The sequence below is a fragment of the Syngnathus scovelli genome, chromosome 4 (assembly GCF_024217435.2).
Source record: "Syngnathus scovelli strain Florida chromosome 4, RoL_Ssco_1.2, whole genome shotgun sequence".
Taxonomy (NCBI): Eukaryota; Metazoa; Chordata; class Actinopteri; order Syngnathiformes; family Syngnathidae; genus Syngnathus; species Syngnathus scovelli.
Genome location: NC_090850.1, coordinates 16,406,748 through 16,432,500, shown reverse-complemented (window position 1 = coordinate 16,432,500; position 25,753 = coordinate 16,406,748). Strand labels below are relative to the sequence as shown.

Here is a 25,753-nt window from a genome sequence, read left to right as displayed (position 1 = left end):
AAAACGAGTTATTTGTCACTTTGTTTTGTAGCTTTTACTGTGTATAATATGAGGTGCTCATACATTTATTTGGGTTGACAGTCATAACGGCCCTCCAAAAGAAGCTATGACTACAATGCGGCCCGTGAAAAAAAATGAGTTTGACAAGCAGCCTTGACACGGAAATGGAGCATGTAGCTCTCAAATCATATGGCGTGCAGTCTGGTAACGCGTTAGCTCACAGAAGAACGATGATTATGATTTTTAGATAATAGCCGTGCATGTCCCAACAAATCAGTCACTGCCACGTACTGTAAAAAAAAAAAGATGGAATTCATCATTTCTGAGCAGAGATTATTACGTAATTTCAGTCCCAGAGCAGTGTTAGGTCATTTTACTGTGTCGCAGTGGGCTAGTGCTTCGAACAGTCTCACAGCTCTGAAGTTTGGGATTTTAATGTGTGCTACTGCCTTCCTGATTTTGCATGTTCTACCTGTGCCTGCATGGGCTTTCTCCCACATTCCAAAAACATGCCATAACACATTTTCTCACATGTGGTTTGGAGATTTTGTTACGATATGATGAAGCCAAGTATGAACTTTTTGGCCAAACTTTCAATGGAATGTGTCTGGTGTAAACACAACACCGGTCCGTACCTACAGGGAAGTGTGGTGGGGCAGCATCATGGTCGGGCTTCTTCTGTTGGAACTCTGGCCTTAGTCAAGGTGAAGCTGTCTGAGAATGAAAGAAAAGCATAATAAAAATCTAAGCTTTATTTGTGGTTAATGAGTGGCACATTGAATTGTAGTTGGATGGTGACTCTTGGATTATTGTAAAAACAGCCGCAACTCGAAGCAGTTGTGCACACTTATGCAACTGCTTTATCTTGGCTGTTTTTTTTTTTTTTTTACTTCTTCTGAAAAGCTATTTAATAAAAATATATTGAGTTGTACAGATTATAGGTCACATACGTGGTGTAAAATTTTAAATGATTTATCTCGGTCACATTTTTTTCCTTATCACGAAAACCCATCAGGACTTTTTGAATCCACTGTACTAATAAGGTGATATCATTAAACAGTTCTAATTTATGCCGAGCAATAACCATTACATCATAAACCAAGACTTTATTAAATGTTTTTGGAACTGAAGTACGCATCGACAGAAACATGTTTTGTTAAAGAAAGGGGTCAGCTAAGTGATGTCATTTCTGATCTCTGTTGCTTTTTTCAGTCCCAGCTGGGTCTATTCGCTGAGGGCGTCTTTACTAAGAGTTGTCATCTTCTCCTCTATTCTTACACAGAGAGGCTCGTTCAATCAGACACTCTTCAGACCCGATACAAACGTCCTATCACTATTCTCCTCTCAATGCTGGAAATGCTCCGAATGTGTTTTCCCAAGCTGCCCTGTTGGTCAAAGCATCACACATATGTGAATAGTTGTAGCTTTCATCTTTTTCTTTTCTTTCTGCTCCCAACTGGGTCATATAAACCAACGCTTTACCAAGTTGCGATTGTCTTGACCCAAGTAAAGTCGAGAGGGACTGAGACAGCATTGTAAAGGTCACATACTAGGCCTATGCATTTATGGAACGCAGGAAGCAAGTATGAAACAACAACAAATCTCAACTGAACTGAAAAAAGGAAACTAAGTGACAGACTAAACAAGATGAGACACAGCTGAACAGTACAAGGGAGGAGGAGAGAGAAAGAGAGCTGGATGGAGATAAATCTATGTCTAATCAAATAAATCACAGTGCTCTCCCGGCTTTAAGTCCATGACCCAGCTAAATTGAGGATTTTTAGGCAATCATTTCTTTTTTTTTTTGTCACAACATACAAAAGACTTGCCCACATTCTGTACTCAATGCTATTTTTATATGTATTACACACTCCATTGTGTGTAAAGTAGCAATTGTTTGAACATGTATAATTAGCCTGTCTGTGGTGTTTTAAATTATGTTAGTATTAAGCTAGCTAGGTGAACTGGTGGTTAAAAGGACTGTGCCTCTTATTTTACATGTCAGTTAAACAGTAAAATTTAACTGGGGGTGATAAATAAACAGCTTGAAACAAGCACCTTGTTTGAAGATATGTATAAACTAGAAAGTGAGAACATGCAATAATTAATCATCTATAATAATTATAAATTAATCATTTAAAAAATAATTCAGATGTTTTAAATGAAGTTTAATCACTATGTTTAAATATATTATTCTATTTATACATGTACTTTTTGTAAGAAAAAAAAAACACTTGTTTGCTAAATTCTATTTTTGTATGTGTATAGGGGTTGTGGTCAGAAGAATGAAATGGATTTTGACCCTGGCAGTCATGTCCACAGTGTGATGTGGCTCACTAATGTGCTTATGTAAACACAGTGGTCAGCTGTCGTAGGCGTCCGCAAGGGAGGAGATGTGTCCGGAGATGAGACAGGAGAGGTTGGGGGGAGGAGGGATGCTTCAAGTGTACGCCTTAAACTGTTTCCTGGCTGTATAAATGTCACATGGCGTGCTATGTGAACTCTGAACACACATGCAAACACGGATGAGATCACACACAGCACTCAATGGATGAGGTGATGGTCTGCAGAGAGCGGAGAGTTTCATAACGACATACAGGAATCGGAACAGTGATAAGAAAAAGAACAAGGAAAAAGGTTTGTGGCGTTGCAGTATTGAGGGAGAGCCCGTGACAAATAATTTTGTATCAAGGGGTTAAGGTAAACTTGTGGACATGTGCAAACTGCTTTCACTTTATACACAAACGCAGGCTACAAGCACACACTTTAACTTTTCGTGTGTATATTCACAAGTGACATCTTGCAGCAATAAACACCAAAACAAAAATGTAAATTTCTGACATGCATCTGTTTCTTGTTTCTCTGTGGAAATGAAATAGTCTTGTATTGTTTGGATAGCACACATTTTCCACAGTTTGATGTCCAAAAAGAATAACATGCAATCGATAACTAAGTCCTTAAGTATTCTTGATGATGGCACATTTGGGCATGAATTCCTTTTGTCTCCGCTATAGTTGTTGTTTAAAAACAAAAAGTACAAGGCAATAACACGTCTACCAAATAGCTTACGTCAAAATAACAGCTGTGAGGTGATCAACATAAAAAAACGTGTTGACTTTGGCAGAGTTTTGCACAGTCTGGTCAAACCATAATCCTGCTAAAAATGCACTATATAATTATGAAACACTACGTGAGTAATCCATGACTGTTTAGTTAAATTTGTAAATAATATTCTAGTTAGACTCCACACACGTCAGAAGTGCAAGATTTATTTGTGGCTAACGGTGGTTTCCACAGCCTGAATCCTGTGACTTTAGACACGCAATAGTGTAATTGTCCAGCTTCAAAGCTGAACATCTTATCCAACCTTAACAACGTCACGGCAATGCCAAGGGGCCAGGTTGGTTCGCAGACAGAATTCATTTGCAGCACGCTGCTGCACCGCACCCAAGAACAGAGCCACTAAGCAAGTCTCACATGACATCTTTCGAAATAAAGCGCTTGCATAACTTGTGGAGAGTTTCTGGCAGGGGCGAGTGTTTACAGTGATCTGGCTGAGAGATGCAGAACTATTGCCTATGCTCCTCATAAAAAACATGTCTGCTCTTTCCTGATGTGCATCAGCTGGCTGTTGTTCTGCTTGGTTATCACAAAGCCCAAATCAAAACATTACCAGAGTCAATTGCACATGAAATGGTGGGTTCAGGGTCATATTAGAGGTTTTTTTTTTTTTTTTGGGGGGGGGGGGGGGGGGGGGGGCAGTGTTTGCATCACACTCTCTTATCACACCGTTATTTATCACATCAACAAAATCTTCAAACCACGCAAGTAATATGGCAAATGTCCTTTACTTCTCAGTATAAAACTTTAGTACAACATCTTTGATTGAAGCAAACAATCGCAGCATCATGTTATATTTGTTACCAAATGCTTTTATGACAAATAAAGAAAACATCAGTTGTCTACATGGAGTACATGCGTACATCTATCAAGGCAGCCTGCTTCAGTATGCGAACTAAAAAAAAAAAAAAAAAACAGGGACAACATTGTGTTCAAGTCTGAGTCATAACTCCATATTGTAAATCTGAGAGCAATCACACACATATTTTTATACCTCAAGTGGATCACATCGTCCTTCATAGGACATTTTGTCACTATGATGGTATTTGACGGTAATCACCGAAACTGTCAAATGTCATACTTTGTGAGCACATAGGTCAAAAAAGTTTCCACAAGAGGGTTGTGAGGAACATGAACACGATCTGTTTGCTTGGTTGATTAAATGCTAAAAAACAATCAAGTATAAACAATCACCATTGAATCCATATGAATCATTTCTTTTTTAAATCATCATCTGAGTAAAAGTAGAAAAAGCTGACAAGGGAAACTGTCAAGCAGGCAGAGGGTCTGCGTGACCTTTGGCCTACTTCCATGTGCCGTCACTCTGCGAGTCTGCACATAAAGCGCAAGACAGGCCTCTTTGTGCGTCCTTTCCCCATCCACAAACAATGTATTGCTATCAGGATGGACACAGAGGAGCCATTCATCAGCAGCCGGAACATCTCAGTGACCAAACAATTCCGATGATATAATCACAGCTTGATACCAAAATCGAAACTTGGTTTTGTCAATATTGATTTACATCTTGTGACCAAGCTTGCTGTCTTGCGCTAAAGGAAAAGGTTGGTTTTTTTTTTTTGGGACCTTTTTCTTCATAGAGCTTTCCGACAGCCACTCCGACACTAAAATAATCCGTTTTACTCTATCTTAATATATTATCTTGTTTCCAATTACATTAAGAATATTCCGAGGTCGTCACGCTTGCCTTCTTCTTACATGTGCTTTCAATAATACGCGGTTATAAATCTTTCCGTACGACAAACTTACACACACCCTTATTCCTTCTGATGCTGACACACTAAACACAAAGACCTGTTTCAACAAATGGACCTTGGAGAAAAGATACAATTCTGGGCTTTTGTATCAACAATGCACAGAAGAAGGTGTGGATGATGCACGCTTTGGTTCACTGTGTTTTGGATTACAACATGGAGTTCAATGGTTTGCAGAAGAAGTTACGGGGCAGTTGTCACCTCTTTTGTAGACGTGGACGATGGCATACTCTACAAACAAGAGTAATTAAACACATATGATGGGGATTTATTTGGTAGACAGTTTTAATTCTACAAGCATACCGAGCTATTTTGCACAATTTTGTTTCCAACTTTGTGGGGACACTCATTCATTTACTCATCTTCTGAACTGCTTATCCTAACGAGGATCGCGGGCATGCTGGAGCCTATCCCAGCTGTGTTTGGGCGGTAGGCGGGGTACACCCTGAACTGGTCGCTAGCCAATCACAGGGCACACAGAGACAAATAACCATTCACGCTCACAATCACACCTACGGACAATTTGGAGAGGTCAATCAGCCTACCACACATGTTTTTGGAATGTGGGAGGAAACCGGAGTAGCTGGGGTATACCCGCGCAGGCACGGGGAGAACATGCAAACCCCATACAGGAATCAATCACTGCTGGGATGAAGAGCTTGTGAGTTGTCAGGCCCGCTCTCAGGTCCAACATTGCTGATCTCACAGCCTGATGAATGAACAGAAAAATCCCCGAGACACACGCCAACAGCTTGTAAAAGTCTGTCAGAAGAGTCTAAGCGGGCCTAACTCCAAATTTTCTTGCATGTTCACTTCCTATCTATGGAATGTTCGCATACTTTTGTTCATACGGTGTGCCACAATCCAAGAGATAAAGAAAGCCTCAACATTCTGCACCTGGCAACCGAACCAAAGCGATGATCTCTTGATAATCAAAATGTCTAAGTAAGGAAATGGATGAGAGTCATGGTCAAGCGCGTGCCAACAAGCAAAGGATTTATGGTTATCTTCACTAGAAGTCAGCGTGAAGATCCCCGATAAAGACGCAACTGCAACAACTTACTTCCTGTTACAATTTAAAACTTTTACCATCTTACCAATGACCTGGTCGACTATCATCTGGTTGTCTTCAAAGACATTGGACATGGGGTTGGAATTGTGCGTCTTACTTTGGTCTGGTTCTATGTGCTGTTTACAGGCTGCGACTTGCAGAGTTTCTATTTGATGCGATCGCTGTTAGGCACGTCCAGTTCCACTAATCAAATAACTGGACCGAGCTCCAACACCATGTAAACACACTGTGCAACTCAGGTGCTGAAAGACGGTGGTCTGAACGAGACCTAATCTCTTCACATTCCAACAGAGGATGAAAATCCTCAACAATGTTTCTGTTCTTATTGAAAGGGCCTCATCCACTGATCCGATAGGCTAAAATAGACATCCCAGCAAATGTTCATACTGCAGTCAGACTATCCAGGACAAAAATGTCCTCTTTGTTTTTTTAGTGCATGTTGAAAGACACTGGGGTTCAGGCGTAAATGTCCCACGTGAGAAGATAAAATGCAGCTTTGGTTTCCATCAACACTCCGGAGAAGGTTTGAATTCAGGTCTGTCTCTAAGTTTCTGGAGTGCGTCACGCCACACAGCAGTACCTTTTCCACCACGACTTGGACAAACTTTTCATCTTGTCAGGCGTCTGCATTTGCTTTGTTCGCCGTTTTTGTTTTCCTCTGGAGTGCTTCTGGGAGCTTTGGTTCTGCAGGCTGGCCAGAATAGCCGTATCAAACACTTCTTTCAAGTTCTTCTGGGTCAGTGACGAACACTCCACGTAGGCTACGGCACCGATCTCAGCCGCACATTCCCGAGCGTCCGCTGGATCCACTGGCCTCTCTCGGTACTTGGCCAGGTCTATCAAAATCTTTAGAGAAAAATACAGTTATAACTTTCCGTGTCAATCAGGGACCTCACTATGACTTGATAACATCAATCTACCAACGGCAACCCAGGGACCTTTTATGCTATTAATGTCTCATCAAACTTCCCTAGTTGCCAGTTGGTGGAACTGAACTTAATTGATCAGAATGGCCCAACCTTGACATCTTCTCGGAGGTCACACTGAGTCCCCACGAGAACGAGCGGTGCGAAGGGGGCGTGCCTCCTTATCTCGGCGATCCACTTCTCTGGGACATTCTGGAAGGAGACAGGGCTGACCACGCTGAAGCACAGCAGGAAGACGTCAGCACTGGTGTAACAGAGTGGGCGTAGCCTGTCAAACTCATCCTGCAGAGGAGGGGACACCCACACAACATCACTCAGAGGCGAGGAGCTACAGCACTGGTCATTGTGGTCACACGCGAGTGCAATAGTACTTTTAGGGGTGTTTTGACAAGGAGAGGAAAACGCAGGAACAGATGGAGGAAGAGGAGGAAGGTGACAATGATGATGAGCTTCCTCCTTTGGTATTTGAGAAAGAACTGTGGCCTATTTCTACTCACAGATCACATTCAGTATATTGACACAAAGCATTGTTAAAATGATTTTTTCTCTTTTTGTCCATTCAATGGTCACAGTGTATCTCATTGATTAGCACAGTTCCTCTTTGAGCTAATCACGATGAATACTCGGCATGCTACGGTGCTATTTGATACTTGATGTCAGGCAAACAGCTGCAAACGCCAAGCCAGAGAATAAATTCCAAGCAAAAGCACACATCATCAGCTGGTGTATTGAGAAAGACCAAGCCTCAAATCTTCTCGATTAAAATGCATGCAGGATTTTGTGACGTGTTCATACAAAATTAGAAGCCGACAGGAAGATAGATTGTAATCTATGAGTTTTAAAAAGACTTTGGAACAAAAGAAAGACAGATTGCGGTTTTCCTCTCACTGTCAGGGCATTGTCTTGATTACAAATAAAGCTACAGGAAGCGTGTGTATGTGTGTGTGTGTGTGTGTGTGGGGGGGGGGGTCCATTACCTGCCCAGCTGTGTCACAGAGTTGGAGTTTGACTGGCTGCCCATCCACTGAGACCACCGCTACAAACATAAACACACAGCATGAAACATCAAAACATGCTTATATTCACACGGCCCCTTCAAAAACATTTCCAGCTGAGGGAAAAATTGCCCAATGACACGCAGTAAGGCTGGTGAGACACTGACATTTAAGATTTACAAATGTATGAGTCAAACTGTTATTTGACATTAAATTAGCTGACTGGCATTGCAAGCTGGTCTTTTCTGATCAGATACTTTAAACCGACACAATCTCCAGCATTGTTATCTTCCTTTATTAATTAGGTCCCATTTTGATTGTTAGTCCTATTTAGACGATTTTATTTCATTGTATATCCGAAAAATATATTTCCGTGAAAAAGTGAAATATTACTGTCAGACTTTTCTCATGACACGCCTAATATAAATAAATATATTGTGGAGCAAGTTAAAATCGTCATCTTACCCGAGAAGTTGTCAAAGGCAGTGGGGACATACTCGGTGGGGTACCCGTTGGTGGTGTAGCTGACCACCAGGCTGGTTTTACCTACAGCTCCGTCCCCCACCAGAACGCACTTCACCCTCCTCTCCGCTCCTCCGGCTCGCCGCGTCCTACCCGAGCCACCGTCCCGACCCCGGAGCCTCCTCGGGGGGACGGGGGGAGCAGGAGACACGGGCGCTGTCTTCGGAGGCATCTGGCACGGCGAGGAGGGGGACATGGAGCCGCCCTACGAAGAGGTGCCGGCAGGGCGACGGCCGCTTTTCGCTTCGCCCATTTTTCTGCTCTCTTCTGGGCGAGAACGCTTTAACTCTTCTTGTTTAACTTTCCATGACCAAGCGAGCGCGCCTTGAACTATTCCTGGTCTCAAAATGACAACGTGTCTATTTAAAACGACATGATTTTGTCTTCTCCAAAACTTCGCGTCCATTTGAAAGGGGAGAGATTCAATGAAAGTGTTGGTCCGACCCAAAGCCCCAAACGCCCCTTCAAATGACATCACTGCAATGTGTGCGTGTTTGCGTGCGTGTGCGCGCGCACTTGAGCGTGTGTGTGTGTGTGTGTGTGTGTGTGTGTGTGTGTGTGTGTGTGAGAGAGAGAGCGAGAGAGAGTGAGAGAGAGAGAGACAGAGATTTATGAAACACTTTTACACTCAGCTGATTTGTATATAAATGTTCTCATTTTGTATTAAAAACAACCAGAATGATTGAATAAACGAAAAAACAAACGAATAAATAAACAAATAGACAAACAAACAAATAAATAAATAAATAAATAAATAAATAAATAAATAAATAAATAAATAAATAAATAAATAAATAAATAAATAAATACCCTCGTTCGCCCTCTAACATTTGAGAAGCTGATAATATTAGCCTGTCAAAATTTCTAGCTGTCATCACGATACGGTTAAAATTATATGGACATTTTCTGGTCACACCTAATATATAGATTTACATTTATAGTAAGCGCGATCACTGATCACAATCATTCCAAGGGAGTGCATTGATAGCGGAACATAAAGGATGGTTTGTGTTTCTACACGAACGCATTCGTGTGGTGGACCACAAATGTGTTGACAAGTGCCGTGGTTCAGATTTAGCGCACTCCAGTTTTTATTGTAGCAGAAAGACGTCATGTCTTCCTCAGACGTCGTTTTGGGTTTCCTGGACGACGCGGAGCCTTGGAGGCTTCGCTCCCCGCAGTTTCCCAGCAAAGTCGGCGGCAAGCCGGCGTGGCTTTGCCAGCGAGGCCCGCCGGCGCTGGCCCGACTAGAGTGCGAGACATGCAGCCTGCCGATGGCCTTTCTGGTGCAGGTTAGTAAACAAGAGGCAGATCTGGAGCACGTGGGGATTTTGTTTTCCTCATTAAAATTTCATATATGATGGTAATGTAAACCAAAACTGCGGATCAACCTTCGTCAATGTTTTCCTCAGGTGTACGCTCCAATCACCGGTCAGGACAGAAGTTTTCACAGAACCCTCTTTGTATTCTGTTGTAAAACTCCAGAGTGCTACACTCAGAATGACAGCCGTTGTGTGAAAGGTACGTAGATGCTGTAGGGTTGGGACCTCGTTGTTCGCCTCCCAGAGTAATGACTATGCTTACTTGTAGTTTTCAGAAGTCAGCTGCCTCGGAGGAATGAATTCTATTCCTACGACCCACCACCAGGTTTGTGGATTGAAATTGGAAAAGTTACTGACTTTGGAAAGCTGGCCAACTCAAAATGTTGCTTATTAATGATCTTTTCATTCTATTTTGAAGCATTTTTTGTGAGCAATACTATTAAGCAACCTTTTCAAATGACAATTGCGTTTAAAATTAATAAATAAATTTCTTTATTAAAGGGACTTTGGATAGCAGTCAGACGTGACAGTGAAAACTGATTAGTTGTGTAGCTCGTCTGGCACGTGGAGCGATTACTGAAGTCGACTGGAGTATTAAAAACCTTAGATCACATCTAATACTGCTCAGAGAATCTGTCTGACTCGTTCCACATTGGAATTCCTGAGGTTAACGTGCATCAGTAGATGCTACTGTTTTGATGAGCAAGAGTTCAAGTGGGCTCAGTCGTTAACTCTTTAATTTTCAGAGGATGAACCCTCCAGTGATTTTGACCCAGACCAAAGCGTGCTGCCCGCATCTGGAGTGAAATTGTGTTGGGTGTGCGGTTGCCCCGGCAACAAAGCCTGCTCTCGCTGCCACGCCATCACATACTGTGGGAAGCATCACCAGACGCTTCACTGGAAGCACACGCACAAGAAGGAGTGCGGCAGCTCGAAAGAACCGACAGCCTCCCCGTTTCTCTTCCCGGAGTTTGAACTTTTAACCGAACCAGAAGAGGAAGAGGATAATGACAAGCGTGCCGAAGGAGATGACGAGATGGGAGTAACTCAGACCAGTGCAGACTGTTCCTCCTTGACAGAAAGTAAACACTTTCATACTTCCATAATTTCATATTGCACAAATGCGCCACAGATGCAGTCGCTATTCAGATTTGTTTCCCAACACAAGGAAAATGTTTTACTATTATAAAACTCTCATGGCATGCCACCAAACAAAAATATTTTAAAAAGTGGAATAATTATCTCGTTTTTACTTATCAGTATGAAATCTTTTTAGTTGAATACATTCTTTTGCAGGACTGGCAACTGACATACACAGGTTAACTATCTTCTGACACCTAGTGGAAGAACATTTAATTGTTCTACCTGGCACTAAACTTTTTGTCTTAAGATGGATGTGCGTTTGTGTCTAGGCCTTTTATTTTTTTACAACTCTTATCGCAAAACAAGTTGACTGATTTCTGGACACATCTGTTTCCTACACGCGACGACTATTTCGCTCCTTGAGACGTGAATGTGTTTATTAGTGAAAATAATTTAATATTCTGAGGATTCACAATGGTTTTTCCATTCTATTTCAGTGCTAGCAGAGACTGACCTGGAGGACATGGCAATGCATGAGACTGAGGACAACAAAGTATTCCAGCGCTTTAAAACTAAGATTGCACCTGAGCCGCAGCAGGTTTGAAACTTTCTCTAGTGACATGTTAGACAAAGGCCTCAAAGCTTGAGCACTTTTTCCCCCCCTGGTTTGTACAGGTGTTGCGTTACAGCCGGGGTGGCTCTCCTTTGTGGGTTACTTCACAGCATATTCCTTCAGATACAGATATCCCAGCATGCACCTGTGGCGCCAAGAGGACTTTTGAATTTCAGGTTTTTCTTCCCCTCTAATTTTATTTTATGTAACAATTGTTCATTAGCCCTCATTCTCACCTTTGGGTTTTGTGTGCACTTATCAAGGTGATGCCCCAGCTTCTGAACAGTCTGCGTGTGGACTCCACAGGTGCCAGTATTGACTGGGGGACTCTGGCTATATACACCTGCTCTGCCAGCTGTAACCAAGGTGACCAATACTGCCTTGAGTTCATTTGGAAGCAGGACTTTAGCACAGATCAGCAAAATCAAATTAAACAATCATAACATCTCTATTGCCTTGAATAATATTCATTTTATAATACCGGCACTTTGTTTTACCGCACAGCTCATACTGACCTAAACTTTGAGGTTACGAAATGCATGCAACAGAGTAAGTTTGTTAGTACATCGCTGCTGTTGGAACAAAACTTATCAGAAACTAAAGGACCTCTTGTGTAAATGTGAATTCAGCATCACAAGTGCCTTTGTACTGCTATGAATGTGAGTCCAGTCTGTCCACATTCTAAAATGCTTTACAGTGCTTCCATCCCCTGCTCGTTTGTACAGCTTACTGAGTTACTGATTAGTGAACCAAGCATAAGACCGTGTACCTTATCTCCCCATATTACTCGACCTGGATTTTTCAGCAATTCCAAACAATATGCACATATATCATAGTTAAGATACTGAACTTGACTTGAGTTTGTTTGGTTCAAAGGAACAACCTGCTTAGTGGTAAAAAACAAAACAAAAGCAATGATGGACGGAGAAAATGATCAGACTTGTTCTTTTAAAATGTAAAAAGGCCACTTTCTGAAGAGTCACTATGTACAGATTTATTGTACATGGGGAAATGTCAATTCTGCATTTTTTTTTAAATCAGATAAAGCATTTAACTTATTTTAGAAACACGTTAAGAGCAAATGGGTATTTAAAAAAAAAAAAAAAAAAGCAACTGCTAACATTTCAATACTGGGTGCTCATGTCAAGTGCAGGCACACTGCCTCTTTCAATTGACCAACAGAAATGTGTGATTTTACAGTCAGCCGACAGGCCAAATGAAAAGATTTATAGCTATTGCTATAAATCACCTCCGTAACCACCGAATGATCAATCAAAAATTAAGCAATTCAACTGTGATTTAAATTGTAATTTATCAAGGTTATGTTTAAACACTATTTTGATAGAGAAACCTTGAAGAACGGTTTGATAGAACTTTCCCCAAAATCGAACACACAAATCCAGTATCTGCCAGCAATTATACATCGTAAATTGAAACATTAGCATAAAAGGGATCAAAGAAACTACTTAAACTGTATATAACTGAGCAGAATTTGATTTTAAAAAATACAATGTAAAAAACTATTTAAAACCACTTGAACACAAAAAAGTTAACATTTTCTTTCAGACTTATGTACAAGGGTTTGAAAACCCTTTAAAACTGGAGGAAACAAATGTGGAAATGATCGTGTGAACATACTGTAAATAAAATTATCCCAAAAAAAGTCTCACATTTTGACAACTGTCTGAACTGCAGTTCACTGGTAAGGTCATGTCAAAACATTTAAAAAAGATTGAAGAAGAAAAAAAATAGTGGGGGGTAGAGTGGTAAGGGTCTACGTTGTCTTGCGGAAACCTTTCAAGATAGGGTAGATGTTCTCAAACGCTTCATAGATTTCACCTCTCACCTTTGCACCTTGACACAAATACAGAAGAAATGGTAAAACAAATCCACCATGTCTTTAAACTGTCAATTTCTACATCTCCAAATTAGCGAGATGAAAGACGTTTGCTAAAGTTCTTACCTGTTAATACAACCTTCCCAGAAACAAAGATGAGCAAGACAATTCTGGGCTTGATCATTCTATAAATCAAGCCTGGAAACAGTTCAGGTTCGTAGCTGCAAGAAAATCAAACAATTCCGTTTGAAAATGGTTAAAAGTTTAAAAAAGGCTCAAAGCAAATTAATTATGGAAATTATGAACACTTCAATTGTTAGGTTTGAATCTAATGCTACAGTATAAGTTGTCAATTTTTTTTGGGTCATTGTCAGTAATCTTTACTGGCTCATTTTGTCAAATAGGATGTTCCACTTGAATGTACCTGCTGAACTGTTGATGCGTGAGTACCAAGCCTTCCAGACGAATAGGGAACTTCACATCACAGCTGCCCACCATATTCTGAATCTTGAAGTCCAAAAACTTGGCAGGAAAGCCAAGCTTTTGCACCACACGAGCGTACTTTCTGGCCGCTAATCGCGACTGCTCCTCACTAGGAACACACGAGTAGAGATTCAACGGAAGGAATAGGAAAAAAGTATTTTGGTGCACTTCAACAGATAATCTCTTCCAACCTCTTTGCTCCTGTGCAGACCATCTTCCCGGAGCTAAAAATAAGAGCTGTGGTGCGAGGCTCTCGTATTCTCATGATGACTGCAGCAAAACGCTAAAACAGAGGAAGCAGTTTAGCTTTATTGACAAAAGTGCTATCAGCAAATTGATTATTTACAAAAAAAAGAAAATATTTATATTAATATTTATTATGCGTCTATGCCAGTGGTGTAGAGTGACAGCCGGAACAATTAAAGACTATTTCACAAGACAGCAGAAGAGCCACCTGTTGCAATCCTCACAACAGAATAATAGCTTTGTGTTGAACTAAACTGACCTAGATTTCGAGATCATTATTTCGGCATATACACATTTTGTGACATACAGAGATGAGATTTTTTTTAAATTGTAAAATCTGTGCCCCAATAAAGCTTGAGGAACACTCCTCTACAGCAGTGAAGTTAAAATGAGATTTACCTTGGGGTTGTACTCTGCATTCCTGGCTCTCAGCGCGATGGTCTTCAAGTCCAGTTTACAACCTAGATTGACTGTCGACACAATGTTCCTGATGGTAACAAAAGACAAAACGTTGAATGTGAGATTTAACAACGGACAAAATAGTTGATCATAGACAGATTCTATTTAGTTCTATTTCCAGCATGACACATTTCTTCATTCTGAAACGTACTGTAGCTGTGGCACAATTCCAGAGCTCTCTGAGGCTGGTGTGGCTGGTGTGATGGGAGTCATGGGGGTCAGTGGGGTGTTGTTGTACAGCGGGGTGTTCCCCGGAAGCGCGGTGGTAGTTGAGCCTGTGACTGCCTGGGAATGGAAGAGCTGAGGAGCCTGCCCCGACGTTCCTGGAAGGCCTGTTAAAGAGTTTCTCCTCTCAGCATTATGAGCCTCTTTACAGGTAGGAAAAGCGTTTGTACTACCCGTGTTCATTGTCTGCTACACCAAATAAACGCACATCTCCAAGGGGATGCAAAAAATGTTCATGTGTCATGTACCTGCATTGGCCTGCTGTGCTTGCTGCGCCTGTTGCTGCCGCTGCTGTTCCTCCAGTATCGACAAACTGTTTGTGTTCTGAACAGGTTGAGGTGTCAGGCCCGAACCATATGGCATCATGGGACTGAAGATGGGCATTCCTGGTGTCATGGCGCCCTGCAAAAGAAAACAGAGGATGAAATGGCACAATTCATCATTAGGTAAGGCAAGTTTATTTGTATAGCACATTTCAGCAACAGGGCAATCCAAAGGGCACAGTTTAAAAACACAGTTAAAACATTAGCTATCGTTTCACTAGAAATTGTTACCTGAGGGGAGGCCAGTCCCTGAAAGGCTGGTATGCTGTTGTTCTGATCCATCCTAGTAACCCCTCACCCCAAGGAGCAGAGACGCACACACAGGCTCGGTCGCTTGTTTAGAGTTAGTTGCGTGTCCAATGATTCGATGAACAGAAGAAACACTTAGTCCTTTCTCTTAGCTCTTCTCTCTGGCAGTTGGACTCTGCGTGAAAACGTTTGCATGGGAAAAAAATTACAACCAGTGGCCAGAAATAAGGACATCAACACTTAAATTACTTACTGTACGTATGCAGTATTTTTAATGTTCTTGAGTATTTCTTTTTTGGACTACTTTTTAATTTTACTTTCGACGTTTGAAAAAGGGTATCTATGCTTTCGACTCGGGTGGTGGTCGCTGCCCGCCAAGCTACAGTTAGCAGCAACAGCTACTGCCACTCTGTACACAAAACGTGCTGCAGCTTCAACACACCAAAAACGAGCATGAGCTCGCAAATAAACCGGCCAACTTACGCGGTGTCGACACACAACCGTATTGTTTTTAGCGTGCAGTCGGTGTCATGTTCAACGTAGCTCCCACAGATTTATCCAGTAAGTGCTGTGAGTCTGCGACTTTGCGGAAGAGGAAGTTTTATCTTCCGCTGTCAGAGGTCACGGCAGACAGAATCAAGATGGCGTCGCTGAGTGACAAATCAGTTTGGGACGAAGTGGAAGATGGAATCGGCGAAGAGGTATTAAAAATGTCTACGGAGGAGATAGTTCAGCGAACTCGACTCCTCGACAGCGAGATCAAAATAATGAAGAGTGAAGTTCTGAGGGTGACCCACGAACTGCAAGCTATGAAAGATAAAATTAAGGAAAACACGGAGAAGATAAAGGTGAACAAAACCCTGCCGTATCTCGTGTCGAACGTGATCGAGTTACTAGATGTGGACCCCAACGACCAAGAGGAAGACGGGGCAAATGTGGACCTGGACTCCCAGAGGAAAGGAAAATGCGCCGTCATCAAGACGTCCACCCGGCAGACTTACTTCCTGCCGGTGATCGGGCTAGTGGACGCCGAGAAGCTGAAGCCCGGAGATCTGGTGGGTGTCAACAAAGACTCCTACTTGATCCTGGAAACCTTACCCACCGAGTATGACTCCCGAGTCAAGGCTATGGAGGTTGACGAGCGCCCCACGGAGCAGTACAGCGATATCGGAGGGCTGGACAAGCAGATCCAGGAGCTGGTGGAGGCAATCGTCCTGCCCATGAACCACAAGGAAAAATTTGAAAACCTGGGCATCCAGCCACCTAAAGGAGTCTTGATGTATGGACCACCAGGAACAGGGAAGACCCTCCTAGCCAGGGCATGTGCAGCTCAGACAAAAGCAACCTTCCTGAAGTTGGCTGGCCCACAACTGGTGCAGATGTTCATCGGAGATGGAGCCAAGTTGGTGAGAGATGCCTTCGCCCTGGCCAAAGAGAAGGCCCCGTCCATCATCTTCATCGATGAGCTGGATGCCATTGGTACGAAGAGATTTGACAGCGAGAAGGCGGGAGACAGGGAGGTGCAGAGGACCATGCTGGAGCTTCTCAACCAGCTGGATGGATTTCAACCCAACATGCAAGTCAAGGTAATGCTTCTCAGTATAGTGAAGTCACTTTAGGTTTAGCCAAGCCTTTAAATTTAGGTTCACAAACTTTTCTGAAACTGAGAGCTACTTCTTGGGTTTTGATTAAGAAGAAAAAGGCTGCCACTTTAATATATCACTTTGAAAAAAATCAATTTGTTCAAATTACCTTTATGTACCTATATTAGAGTTAATTATACTCCTCTATATGTGAAGACACGATCATGTTAGTGATTTTGCACATTATGAACAATGATTCTACAAGGTTGGAAACAGAGAATGCAACTCTAAAACTCTAACTGTTGACATTTTCAAGTGATCAATTTACAGCATTCTTGGAAAATTACAATGTCCAATTACTGATGAGAGTAGTAATATGTACTACATCTATAATAAATGATATTTCAGTTTGAATAGCCTAATAGCTTTTATCTGTAAAAGTGTATCCTAATATAGCAAAAATAACATCTTGTCCACACGTGCAGGTGATTGCCGCCACCAACAGAGTGGACATCTTGGACCCGGCGCTGCTGCGTTCAGGCCGTCTGGACAGGAAGATCGAATTCCCCATGCCGAACGAGGAGGCCAGAGCCCGAATCATGCAGATTCACTCCCGCAAGATGAACGTCAGTCCTGACGTCAACTACGAAGAGCTTGCGCGCTGCACCGACGACTTCAACGGCGCCCAGTGCAAAGCCGTGTGCGTGGAGGCTGGTATGATTGCTTTGCGGCGTGGAGCCACAGAGCTTAACCACGAGGATTACATGGAGGGAATCCTGGAGGTGCAAGCCAAAAAGAAGGCTAACTTGCAGTACTACGCTTAAGGACACTGTGGGTTTATCTTTGTGAGTGAGTCTTCAGTTTGTGAAAACGTTGTGGCATTCATTACACTTGTTACAGCGGATTTACATTGAGTTAATAAAAAGACAAAAACAAAGCATTTAGTCTCTTTTATCCTCAACTATTCTAGTTTTGAAGCAAGTACTGAAAGCAATTCATAATTCATATAGTGTGATAAGTAAAGATAGCGGTATGATAAAATATTTCAATTAATCAGTTCTATCGTGGGATATTTAGATACTACCATCCTTCCATTTCCTACACTGCATATCCTCAGGGTTATGCGTGTCCTGGAGCCCATGCTGCAGTACACACAATAGACTGGTCATTAACCAATCGCATTTAGACAAACGTACGCACTCGCGTACATTTCAGTTAACCTACATGCTTGTTTTATCATGTGACGTCGCCATGGTAAGAACATGACAACTCCAAAGCGGGATTCAAAACCTCAAAATCAAAAATGTGAGGACAGATCTGCTAACCAGTCAGCCACTGCATTGCACAACACAATCACCTTGATTGATTCACAAAAAAATGGAACTATGTTTTGATGTTTTTCACCTAATAGGCTAGTATAGTTGCTTATGTCTTTTTTTTCTTCTACTGTTATAAAAATATCAATAAAAATTACAGGTGATCTTGGTAAAATTGTGTTTTTCTGTGTAGATTCTCATTTTATTTAATACAATATACATTTCTCTACACTTCTACAGTATATGTAATTTTTTGTGGTACAGTAAATCTACAGTGTGCGCTGTCTTCCCATCGTAGACAATCTCTCGCGTTGATATCCTCGGTTCTCGTGCGCGCGCACCTTTCGCGTTCTTTTCCATCCGCGTGGCCGCGAGATCGCCTGTGTGTCCACAAAGAAGGGTTCCATTCGGGAGAAAAATGCCGTCTAAAAGCGTCGTTGAAGTCAAAACCATGGAAGAAGAGAGTGACACCGCCGCGGATCTTGAGGCGTTAAAGGTATGTGGAATGACGCACTGACTTTTAAATCTAAATGGCTGGCGAGGTGCATCGTATTCACGACTGCTCCCATGCTTGACATGTGGCGCGCGATGCTGCGTAATAATGTGGGTTAGCAGCTAGTCTAAATGTGACACACTTGTCAAAAATCACATAACATAAGTGAAACATTTTGGTAAATGTAGTGGTCATCGAGTAGAACTACGATACAAAGTCAGAAACCACCAGGTTAGCGTGATAGCTTAGCAAGGCTAGCAAGCACGTTGGTAGGCCACGTGAGCCGGATCGGTCTTTAAGCCGTGTGGACACCGGAAGTTGAGTGCTGAAAACATGAAGCAACGTGCACGAGTGGAACTGCGTTTTGTCGCAACTTTGTGACGTCGGCATTTATATTTCGTAAAACATATCAAGCAGAACGTCAAGTAGTAGATTATTTGTCTATTCTTAGTTGTGTTGGTTTCAACACGTAGACTAAACGTAATCGAAGGTGCTCAAAAAATGATTTGCATCGACTCGAATGTAGTCAAAACACGATTCACCCCCCTGTAAGAAAATACGACTGATTTCCATTATAAATATTGCAGGCCTCGCAAACTTTTTTTTTTAACTCTAAACAATAACCATGATGTTTTGAGACCATCTTGATGCTAAATTTTGAAAGCATCCTTGTTGAAAAGAACTATGTGGTTTGCATTACAAGGAGTCTTGAAAACAAACCCAATCTCTTTTTGCAGACCTCATTTTTTAACTTAAATAAAAATATATTGATTGGTTTGATCCACCCTATAAAGCCGAGTATTGTAAAAATGTCTACATTTCATAATTTTTCTTTATTTATTTCTCATATTTTTACTTTTAGTATTTAGTAAGCTACCTTTTAATTATTTGCTTTTAAATGTCTTGGTTATTTTGTTACGTTAACGCTTTTAAAAATTGTACAGTACTTTTGTTATGTGAAGCACATTGATTTACCCTGTGTTTAAAATACACTACAAATCAAGCTGTCGTGCCTTGCTTAAATGTTAAAACATATTTCCTTAGATTGTGCAGGAGTACTCATGGTACTTAATTGTACTAGTGTGTATACATATGCATGATTTTTCATGTAAATTTGTGTTGTAAGGATTTTTAAACAATTCAATGTTCTTTCCAAAATTTAAAGATCAAATCCAAGGAAGCCAAGAAACTGAAGAAGAAGAAGAAGCTTGAGGAACAAGAGGAGCCGGACAGTGAATGTCTTGTACCAAAAAAGAAAAAAAGAAAAAACAAGCTAGCAGAGGACGAAGTCAATGGTCACATAGATGAAGCAACCGACCTGACCGGCATTACTGATATTACTGAGCCACCAAAGAAGAAGAAGAAAAAAAAGAGCGAGGAAGAGGTTAGTACGAGTGTAATCTTTTTTTTTTTAGTGTCTTACTGGTAACTTTTTAAAATTGTTAATAATTTTGCATTTGTTTGCGTTTAGGTGAAATTGAAGAAAACGATAGGAGTTGTTGAAGCTGAAATCAATCAACATTCCCTGCCAGACACACCTGCTCCAACCCCAAGCCAGACACCATCTCAATCCGATGGGTCAGAGAGTGAAAAGGAAATAGTAAGGCTGATCATTATTTATAAAACAATATGTTTATATTAACGTGTTATACTGTTACAGTTGTCACACAGCTTTTGGCTTCACCTAAATATGTAATTGGAGGTCATTTATTTTGCATATAGTCTTTTTACATTTTGAAAAGTCTTTCTTTTTTAATTTATGGTTTCCCATTGTTTAGGAGGAAACACCTGAGCAGAAAGCCGGAGCCTTCTCCAACTTCAGAATCTCTCATGGCACTATACAAAAACTCAAAGGTACCAATCACGTTTCTATTCACACACACCACACCAAACTGCTGTCAAAAGCTCATTTGACATGTTGCATGTCTTGAACCAGGCTTCAAATTTATAGTCCAGCAAGCAAATAAAAACAATCAATTTTTAAGCTGCAACAATTGTTACCACTAGATGGCGGCACTCAACTTGTTATTGTGGTACATGGCTTAAACATTTACTTTCATTGGGCTGCAGTTTGATTCAGTGCTTCTTCTTACCTGTACTTCTTAAACAGTATCTCTATAGACCCATTCAGACACATTTTGTCTTTTTTAATGAAACAAATGGAAATTTACATATTTTGCCAGCATTTTTCTTTCAAATGATCAATTATTAGAATTTAAAAAAAATAATTTAAATAATTTCTTGGTTCATAATCTGATGCACATAGTCATTTAGGGTTGGTAACCTTTTTTGCTATATGCATCACATCATGTATTTTTGTTTGTCTGCTATGAATTAAGTGTTCCTCCCAAAAAAAGAAACTTGCAAACTGGTTGCACTAACAAGATGCTCTGTTAAATGTTGTGTTTTTTGTGGCATCTGTGGAAATACTAACTCTTGTCTTTTCGCTCGCTCTTTCAGCTCGAGGAGTCTCCTACTTGTTTGACATTCAGGTCCAGACATTTGATCACGTATATGATGGACATGATGTACTTGCCCAAGCGCGCACAGGAACAGGGAAGACTCTCTCCTTTGCTATCCCACTGGTGGAAAAACTCCAGTCGGATGGATTGACACAACCAAGAGGACGCCCCCCCAAGGTATGCACGCTTCATTAAAGCTTTAATTTTGTTATCACTGTGTCCTCATCACCGACGGATGAGAACCTGTTCTAAGTCCACCCCGTATCTCTCTGCAGGTGTTGGTTTTGGCTCCCACCAGAGAGTTGGCCATCCAGGTCGCTAGGGACTTTAAAAATATTGCCAAGAAATTGAGCATCTCCTGTTTCTATGGAGGCGTCCCATACCCGCCCCAATGTAAGTCCAATGTCAATGTCTGAACACTTTTCTCAAACGTGTGCAAAATTGCTACATCATGTGTCCCAACCTCTCCTCCAAAGCCTCTGCTATTAAAAAAAAAAAAAAAACACGTCACCCTAATAACAGTTATGATTTTTTTATTTTTCAAACAGTTGAGGCCATCCGTAACGGGATTGATGTTTTGGTGGGAACCCCTGGTCGTATTAAAGATCTCTTTGAGAAAAAGAGCCTTAATCTCAAAAAACTGAAACATGTGGTTCTTGATGAAGTGGACCAAATGCTGGACATGGGATTTGCTGAGCCAGTGGAAGAAATTCTATCCTCTTCCTATAATAAGCAAGGTATTCTTTTATTCTTTGAATTATTTGCAATTTTCTCGATTGGACAACAGTGACTACTTCCATGTGCTTTCCACACCAGATGACGACCCCAATCCCCAGACGCTCCTGTTTTCAGCCACCTGCCCCTCATGGGTCTACGATGTGGCCAAGAAATACATGAGGCCCGATTGCAAGCGTGTTGACCTGATTGGAAAGAAAACGCAGAGAGCCGCAACAACTGTGCAGGTAAGTGTCGGTTTATTTGATTATTTTTTATTTTTAATTGATCATTAGCTTTCACCATGCTTGAACGAGGACATGTATTTATATGGCCACACTTTTTTGCCCCTTTGCAGCATCTGGCCATGGAATGCCACTGGTCACAGCGTGCAGCAGTGATAGGAGATGTGATCCAGGTGTACAGCGGCAGCAGTGGCCGGACCATCATTTTCTGTGAGACCAAGAGACAGGTCAATGAGCTTTTCACGAGTACATCCATCAAACAGGTAAGTCACATGCACTAAATGCACAGCCACTAGTTTGCGTCTCAGAATTATTACACTGGTGGTGGACAAAGAGTGTCACGGTCTCTGATAAACTTTTTTTATTTTTTTAATGCTGAGAGAAACATAACACACATACACATTCACACACAGCCAAATCTATGATTTTATTTTAATATTCTGATGGAGTCGTTGCTGATAGATTTTTTTTCATTAATTATTTGGCAGTGTTTAGGTTCAGAAGTGTGATTTTTGTTGTCGTGTGTGTGTGTGTGTGTACAACATCTTTTCAGAACACCCAGTGCCTCCATGGCGACATTCCCCAACAACAGCGGGAAGTTACACTGCAAGGCTTCAGGAAGGGAACCTTTGATGTTTTGGTGGCTACCAACGTGGCAGCCCGCGGGTTAGACATCCCTGAAGTTGACCTCGTCATACAGTGTTCTCCGCCCAAGGTGTGACATGCTGCTCAACTGAATTTTCATTTCTTTAAAGTTCAGTTTGATGAAACTGTTTTTCATGACGTCATCTACACTCGTTAGGATGTGGACTCGTATATCCATCGCTCAGGAAGAACGGGCAGAGCTGGAAGAATGGGAATATGCATTTGTTTCTACGTGAGGCGTGAGGAGTATCAGCTACGCACCGTGGAACAATCGGCTGTACGTGCCCTTGTTAAACCAAAAGTATCAAGATAGCCTTTGGAGATGTTATGAAAGCATCATTGCTTTCATCAAGATGAAATATTCATTTTTAATCTAAAGTTTAATGTCGTTGGTTTTGATGCAGGGCATTAAGTTTAAACGAGTCTCTGCTCCCTCTACCAATGACCTCATCAAGTCATCAAGCAAGGATGTTTCAACGTGAGTTCAGCGCACAATACGAGTGAGCCTCCCCAATTAGGGTGGCAAATGTTTAGCGTGTGCATGCTTGTATTACCGTGTTCCGAGGAAGTGTGTGTTGGACTGTAACACGTTATCATGTGGAATTGGCTAATAAAAATCTCCTTTTGTTTTTCCCGTCCAGGTTCCTGGACTCTGTCTCCACGGCAGCCATTGAACATTTCAGAGTTTCTGCTGAGAGGCTGATAAAGGAGAAAGGAGCAGTGGAAGTGCTGGCTGCGGCCTTGGCACACATGTCCGGGTTGACGAGTTTGACGAATAGGTCACTGCTTGCCTCCAAACCTGTAAGTTAAAATGGACTGACTGCATATACGTGCTCATGTCCTGGACATTTTTTGTGTGGCTCTCAATATAAGGTGTTGCTGTTTGTTCCCCAGGGTCATACCACCATGCAGTTGCTATGCTCTCAGAAAATGTATAATCTTGGACTTGCCTGGAATACGCTCAAGGAACAACTGGGAGAGGATGTTGAAAAGCACATCCATTCAATGGTCTTCATTGTAGGCCACATGGTATGTTCTAAGTGCTTTGTAAGCTTTAATCAAAGGCTGCACACGCGCACACACCATGAAAGCCTATGACATGTCATCATTTTTATCAAATGTGTTTCCTGTAGGGCGTTTGTTTCGATATTCCAGATGACAAAGTGAAGGAGTTTCAGGTACGAATAGATGTATTCCTCTATGTTTAATAAATGCAAAATTATAAACAAAGCAGGATGAAAATGGCAAATGTTACATTTATGCAGGATTAATTTACACTCGCCTTGTTTCATATAGCTCCCTGGTGGGCAAGGCATGCACACTAGGAGAGCAATGTCAATTGGCATTAAAGAAACTGTTTACAGTATTTATTTACAATACTTACTATAGTTATGTTTTCATAAAGTATAATATCTTAGTGTGCAATATTTTCATAAAATAAACTTATTGGTGGGGTGCAAGAATAGATTGATGGCATTTCCTTTATTCAGGGACCGCTGAATGAAACTTGTTATTCACAGCACCACTGTATTTTGTCACGGGGTTTAGTCATTGCATTGCTATTAACAATTTTCATCCTGCCTCTTGCTCATTCAATAGGAGGGCTGGGAAGATGATAGCTGTTGGCAGCTGACCGTGGCCACAGAGCTCCCCCAGGTGGACAGGGACAGCCAAAGTGATGGTGGAAGATCCCAAGGCGGACGTGGCCGGAGTTTTGGGGGAGGTAGAGGAGGCAATTGGAAAGGAAGGTTCCAAGGGGGACGTCGCCAGAGTTTTGGGGGAAGTGGCGGTCGCGGTGGGTCAGGTAGAAGTGGCGGCCGGACGGGATCTAAACGTTACTTCAACCAATCATTTTGACGACTCAACTGCCAAGCATTTAGACTCACCGGCTTAGTGTCTCGCCTTTGGGCTGTCTGTTGGCAGTCAGTTAAAAGCCACTTTTACAGTTGAAACTCCTGTCAGTGCTTCAGTGATGTCAAGAATTCACAATCTATATTTAAAGCTTATATTCAACGTAACAAACAAGGAGGTTCTTGTGAAAATAAAGGGCAAAGCTAGTTTTTCTGGTGGCTGTTTCCCAGAATCACTTATCGGACCAATGGCAGCCATTTGTAAGGACTGGCTTGACTCTGACTCTTCAACTGACACGCTGAGTGTTCACTTTATAAATCAGTACATTACTGGAATACAAAGTGAACGTTAAAGAAGGCAGGAGTGAGTATGAGTGTTGCGAAATTTTTTGTTTATCATTTGGGGAATAGTGGTAGCATGAGGGTCTCGTTAGGTCGATTGTTTTTGCCCCCACTCTTTTATAGCATGATTAAGGTTGTCAAACTATATAGTGGTGGAGTCTCTTTTGCTGCCTTACCTCAATGAAACATTCTCCCCAAAATATCGGATGATTGTTTTGCAATTGCCTAATTTTACTGCCTGCTAGACTGTTTTTCTTTTTTTGAGTGAAATGTGTTCATTAAAGAAAGGTCAATCGATGCTGTGTATCTTCATTTTATTTAACATAACCACATAACTGTATATTATAAACTTGGGCAAAATTATTGCTACGTCGCATCTAAATAAAAACACAATTACCATTTAACTGATATGACTGAAATTAAATATTTTGACAGGCTACAGAGCTGAATATTGTGTGAAGATGCTCAAGCATTATGGCAAGTCACTGAAGTTGTATTGTTAACACAAAAATGAAGAAAATTAAAACACTAGATGAGGAAGTGTTCTTATGCTGGGTATGATGTATCTGCAGGATACAAAGAAATCTCGAGGCATCTGACACATTCTGAGTAGCCAAGTGACCAAAACCTTGGTCTCAGCTGTACTGTCAACTCCTTTGGCAGGGTAGTGACCTAAAGCACGCCGCAATTGACAATAAAAAATGGGGCTGTTTTAAAGTGGCCTAAATCGTGATCTAAATCTTAAAACATCTTTGGAATTAGCGGATCAAACAGAATAGAGATGGTTTTGTGAAAATATAAAGGTTAATGACTGACAGCAATCCCAGAGGGGAATTTTTTTTTTTTTCCATGTGCA

General features: G+C 41.5%; 5 protein-coding genes across 5 annotated transcripts; 3 read left to right on the top strand and 2 right to left on the bottom strand.

Moving 5' to 3' along the window:
- Positions 1–3,829: 3,829 nt before the first annotated feature.
- On the bottom strand, positions 3,830–8,896 carry rhoua (ras homolog family member Ua). Its single transcript, XM_049718447.1, has 4 exons — positions 8,351–8,896; positions 7,868–7,926; positions 6,984–7,172; positions 3,830–6,810 (listed from the first exon to the last, which is right to left on the bottom strand). The coding sequence occupies exons 1-4, from the start codon at positions 8,601–8,603 to the stop codon at positions 6,526–6,528; spliced, it is 786 nt and encodes a 261-aa protein (XP_049574404.1). The 5' UTR covers positions 8,604–8,896; the 3' UTR covers positions 3,830–6,525.
- Positions 8,897–9,423: 527 nt separating this feature from the next.
- pdcd2 (programmed cell death 2) lies at positions 9,424–11,874 on the top strand. Its single transcript, XM_049718445.2, has 7 exons — positions 9,424–9,699; positions 9,820–9,928; positions 9,998–10,054; positions 10,476–10,811; positions 11,310–11,410; positions 11,488–11,601; positions 11,689–11,874. The coding sequence occupies exons 1-7, from the start codon at positions 9,520–9,522 to the stop codon at positions 11,866–11,868; spliced, it is 1,077 nt and encodes a 358-aa protein (XP_049574402.1). The 5' UTR covers positions 9,424–9,519; the 3' UTR covers positions 11,869–11,874.
- Positions 11,875–12,404: 530 nt separating this feature from the next.
- Positions 12,405–15,868, bottom strand: tbp (TATA box binding protein). The gene is made up of 9 exons (XM_049718446.1): positions 15,731–15,868; positions 15,230–15,422; positions 14,924–15,077; positions 14,602–14,782; positions 14,391–14,478; positions 13,937–14,028; positions 13,687–13,854; positions 13,389–13,483; positions 12,405–13,279 (listed from the first exon to the last, which is right to left on the bottom strand). Exons 2-9 carry the CDS (start codon positions 15,278–15,280, stop codon positions 13,200–13,202), a joined length of 909 nt encoding a protein of 302 aa, XP_049574403.1. The 5' UTR covers positions 15,281–15,422; positions 15,731–15,868; the 3' UTR covers positions 12,405–13,199.
- A 20-nt stretch (positions 15,869–15,888) lies between these two features.
- Positions 15,889–17,767, top strand: psmc3 (proteasome 26S subunit, ATPase 3). The gene is made up of 2 exons (XM_049718444.1): positions 15,889–16,833; positions 17,316–17,767. The coding sequence occupies exons 1-2, from the start codon at positions 15,889–15,891 to the stop codon at positions 17,652–17,654; spliced, it is 1,284 nt and encodes a 427-aa protein (XP_049574401.1). The 3' UTR covers positions 17,655–17,767.
- Positions 17,768–18,473: 706 nt separating this feature from the next.
- Positions 18,474–25,195, top strand: ddx21 (DEAD (Asp-Glu-Ala-Asp) box helicase 21). The gene is made up of 16 exons (XM_049718443.1): positions 18,474–18,642; positions 19,805–20,023; positions 20,111–20,239; positions 20,418–20,493; positions 21,100–21,278; positions 21,377–21,494; positions 21,650–21,838; positions 21,918–22,063; positions 22,174–22,323; positions 22,614–22,775; positions 22,863–22,982; positions 23,110–23,183; positions 23,347–23,506; positions 23,600–23,734; positions 23,839–23,883; positions 24,305–25,195. The coding sequence occupies exons 1-16, from the start codon at positions 18,565–18,567 to the stop codon at positions 24,560–24,562; spliced, it is 2,238 nt and encodes a 745-aa protein (XP_049574400.1). The 5' UTR covers positions 18,474–18,564; the 3' UTR covers positions 24,563–25,195.
- Positions 25,196–25,753: the final 558 nt, after the last annotated feature.

Excerpts from the sequence above, each read along its gene's own strand:
- rhoua (XM_049718447.1), bottom strand. The coding sequence starts at position 8,603 with ATGTCCCCCTCCTCGCCGTGCCAGATGCCTCCGAAGACAGCGCCCGTG. Across the intron at positions 7,927-8,350 it reads TGCCTTTGACAACTTCTCGG|CGGTGGTCTCAGTGGATGGG; the intron begins GTAAGATGACGA and ends TTATGTTTGTAG. Across the intron at positions 6,811-6,983 it reads ACCTCCGAGAAGATGTCAAG|ATTTTGATAGACCTGGCCAA; the intron begins GTTGGGCCATTC and ends TTTTCTCTAAAG.
- pdcd2 (XM_049718445.2), top strand. The coding sequence starts at position 9,520 with ATGTCTTCCTCAGACGTCGTTTTGGGTTTCCTGGACGACGCGGAGCCT. Across the intron at positions 9,929-9,997 it reads TGACAGCCGTTGTGTGAAAG|TTTTCAGAAGTCAGCTGCCT; the intron begins GTACGTAGATGC and ends GCTTACTTGTAG. Across the intron at positions 11,411-11,487 it reads TTGCACCTGAGCCGCAGCAG|GTGTTGCGTTACAGCCGGGG; the intron begins GTTTGAAACTTT and ends TGGTTTGTACAG.
- tbp (XM_049718446.1), bottom strand. The coding sequence starts at position 15,280 with ATGGATCAGAACAACAGCATACCAGCCTTTCAGGGACTGGCCTCCCCT. Across the intron at positions 14,783-14,923 it reads AGCACAGCAGGCCAATGCAG|GCCTTCCAGGAACGTCGGGG; the intron begins GTACATGACACA and ends ACTCTTTAACAG. Across the intron at positions 13,855-13,936 it reads GTCTGCACAGGAGCAAAGAG|TGAGGAGCAGTCGCGATTAG; the intron begins GTTGGAAGAGAT and ends GTGTGTTCCTAG.
- psmc3 (XM_049718444.1), top strand. The coding sequence starts at position 15,889 with ATGGCGTCGCTGAGTGACAAATCAGTTTGGGACGAAGTGGAAGATGGA. Across the intron at positions 16,834-17,315 it reads AACCCAACATGCAAGTCAAG|GTGATTGCCGCCACCAACAG; the intron begins GTAATGCTTCTC and ends CCACACGTGCAG.
- ddx21 (XM_049718443.1), top strand. The coding sequence starts at position 18,565 with ATGCCGTCTAAAAGCGTCGTTGAAGTCAAAACCATGGAAGAAGAGAGT. Across the intron at positions 18,643-19,804 it reads CGGATCTTGAGGCGTTAAAG|ATCAAATCCAAGGAAGCCAA; the intron begins GTATGTGGAATG and ends CAAAATTTAAAG. Across the intron at positions 20,024-20,110 it reads AAAAAAAGAGCGAGGAAGAG|GTGAAATTGAAGAAAACGAT; the intron begins GTTAGTACGAGT and ends GTTTGCGTTTAG.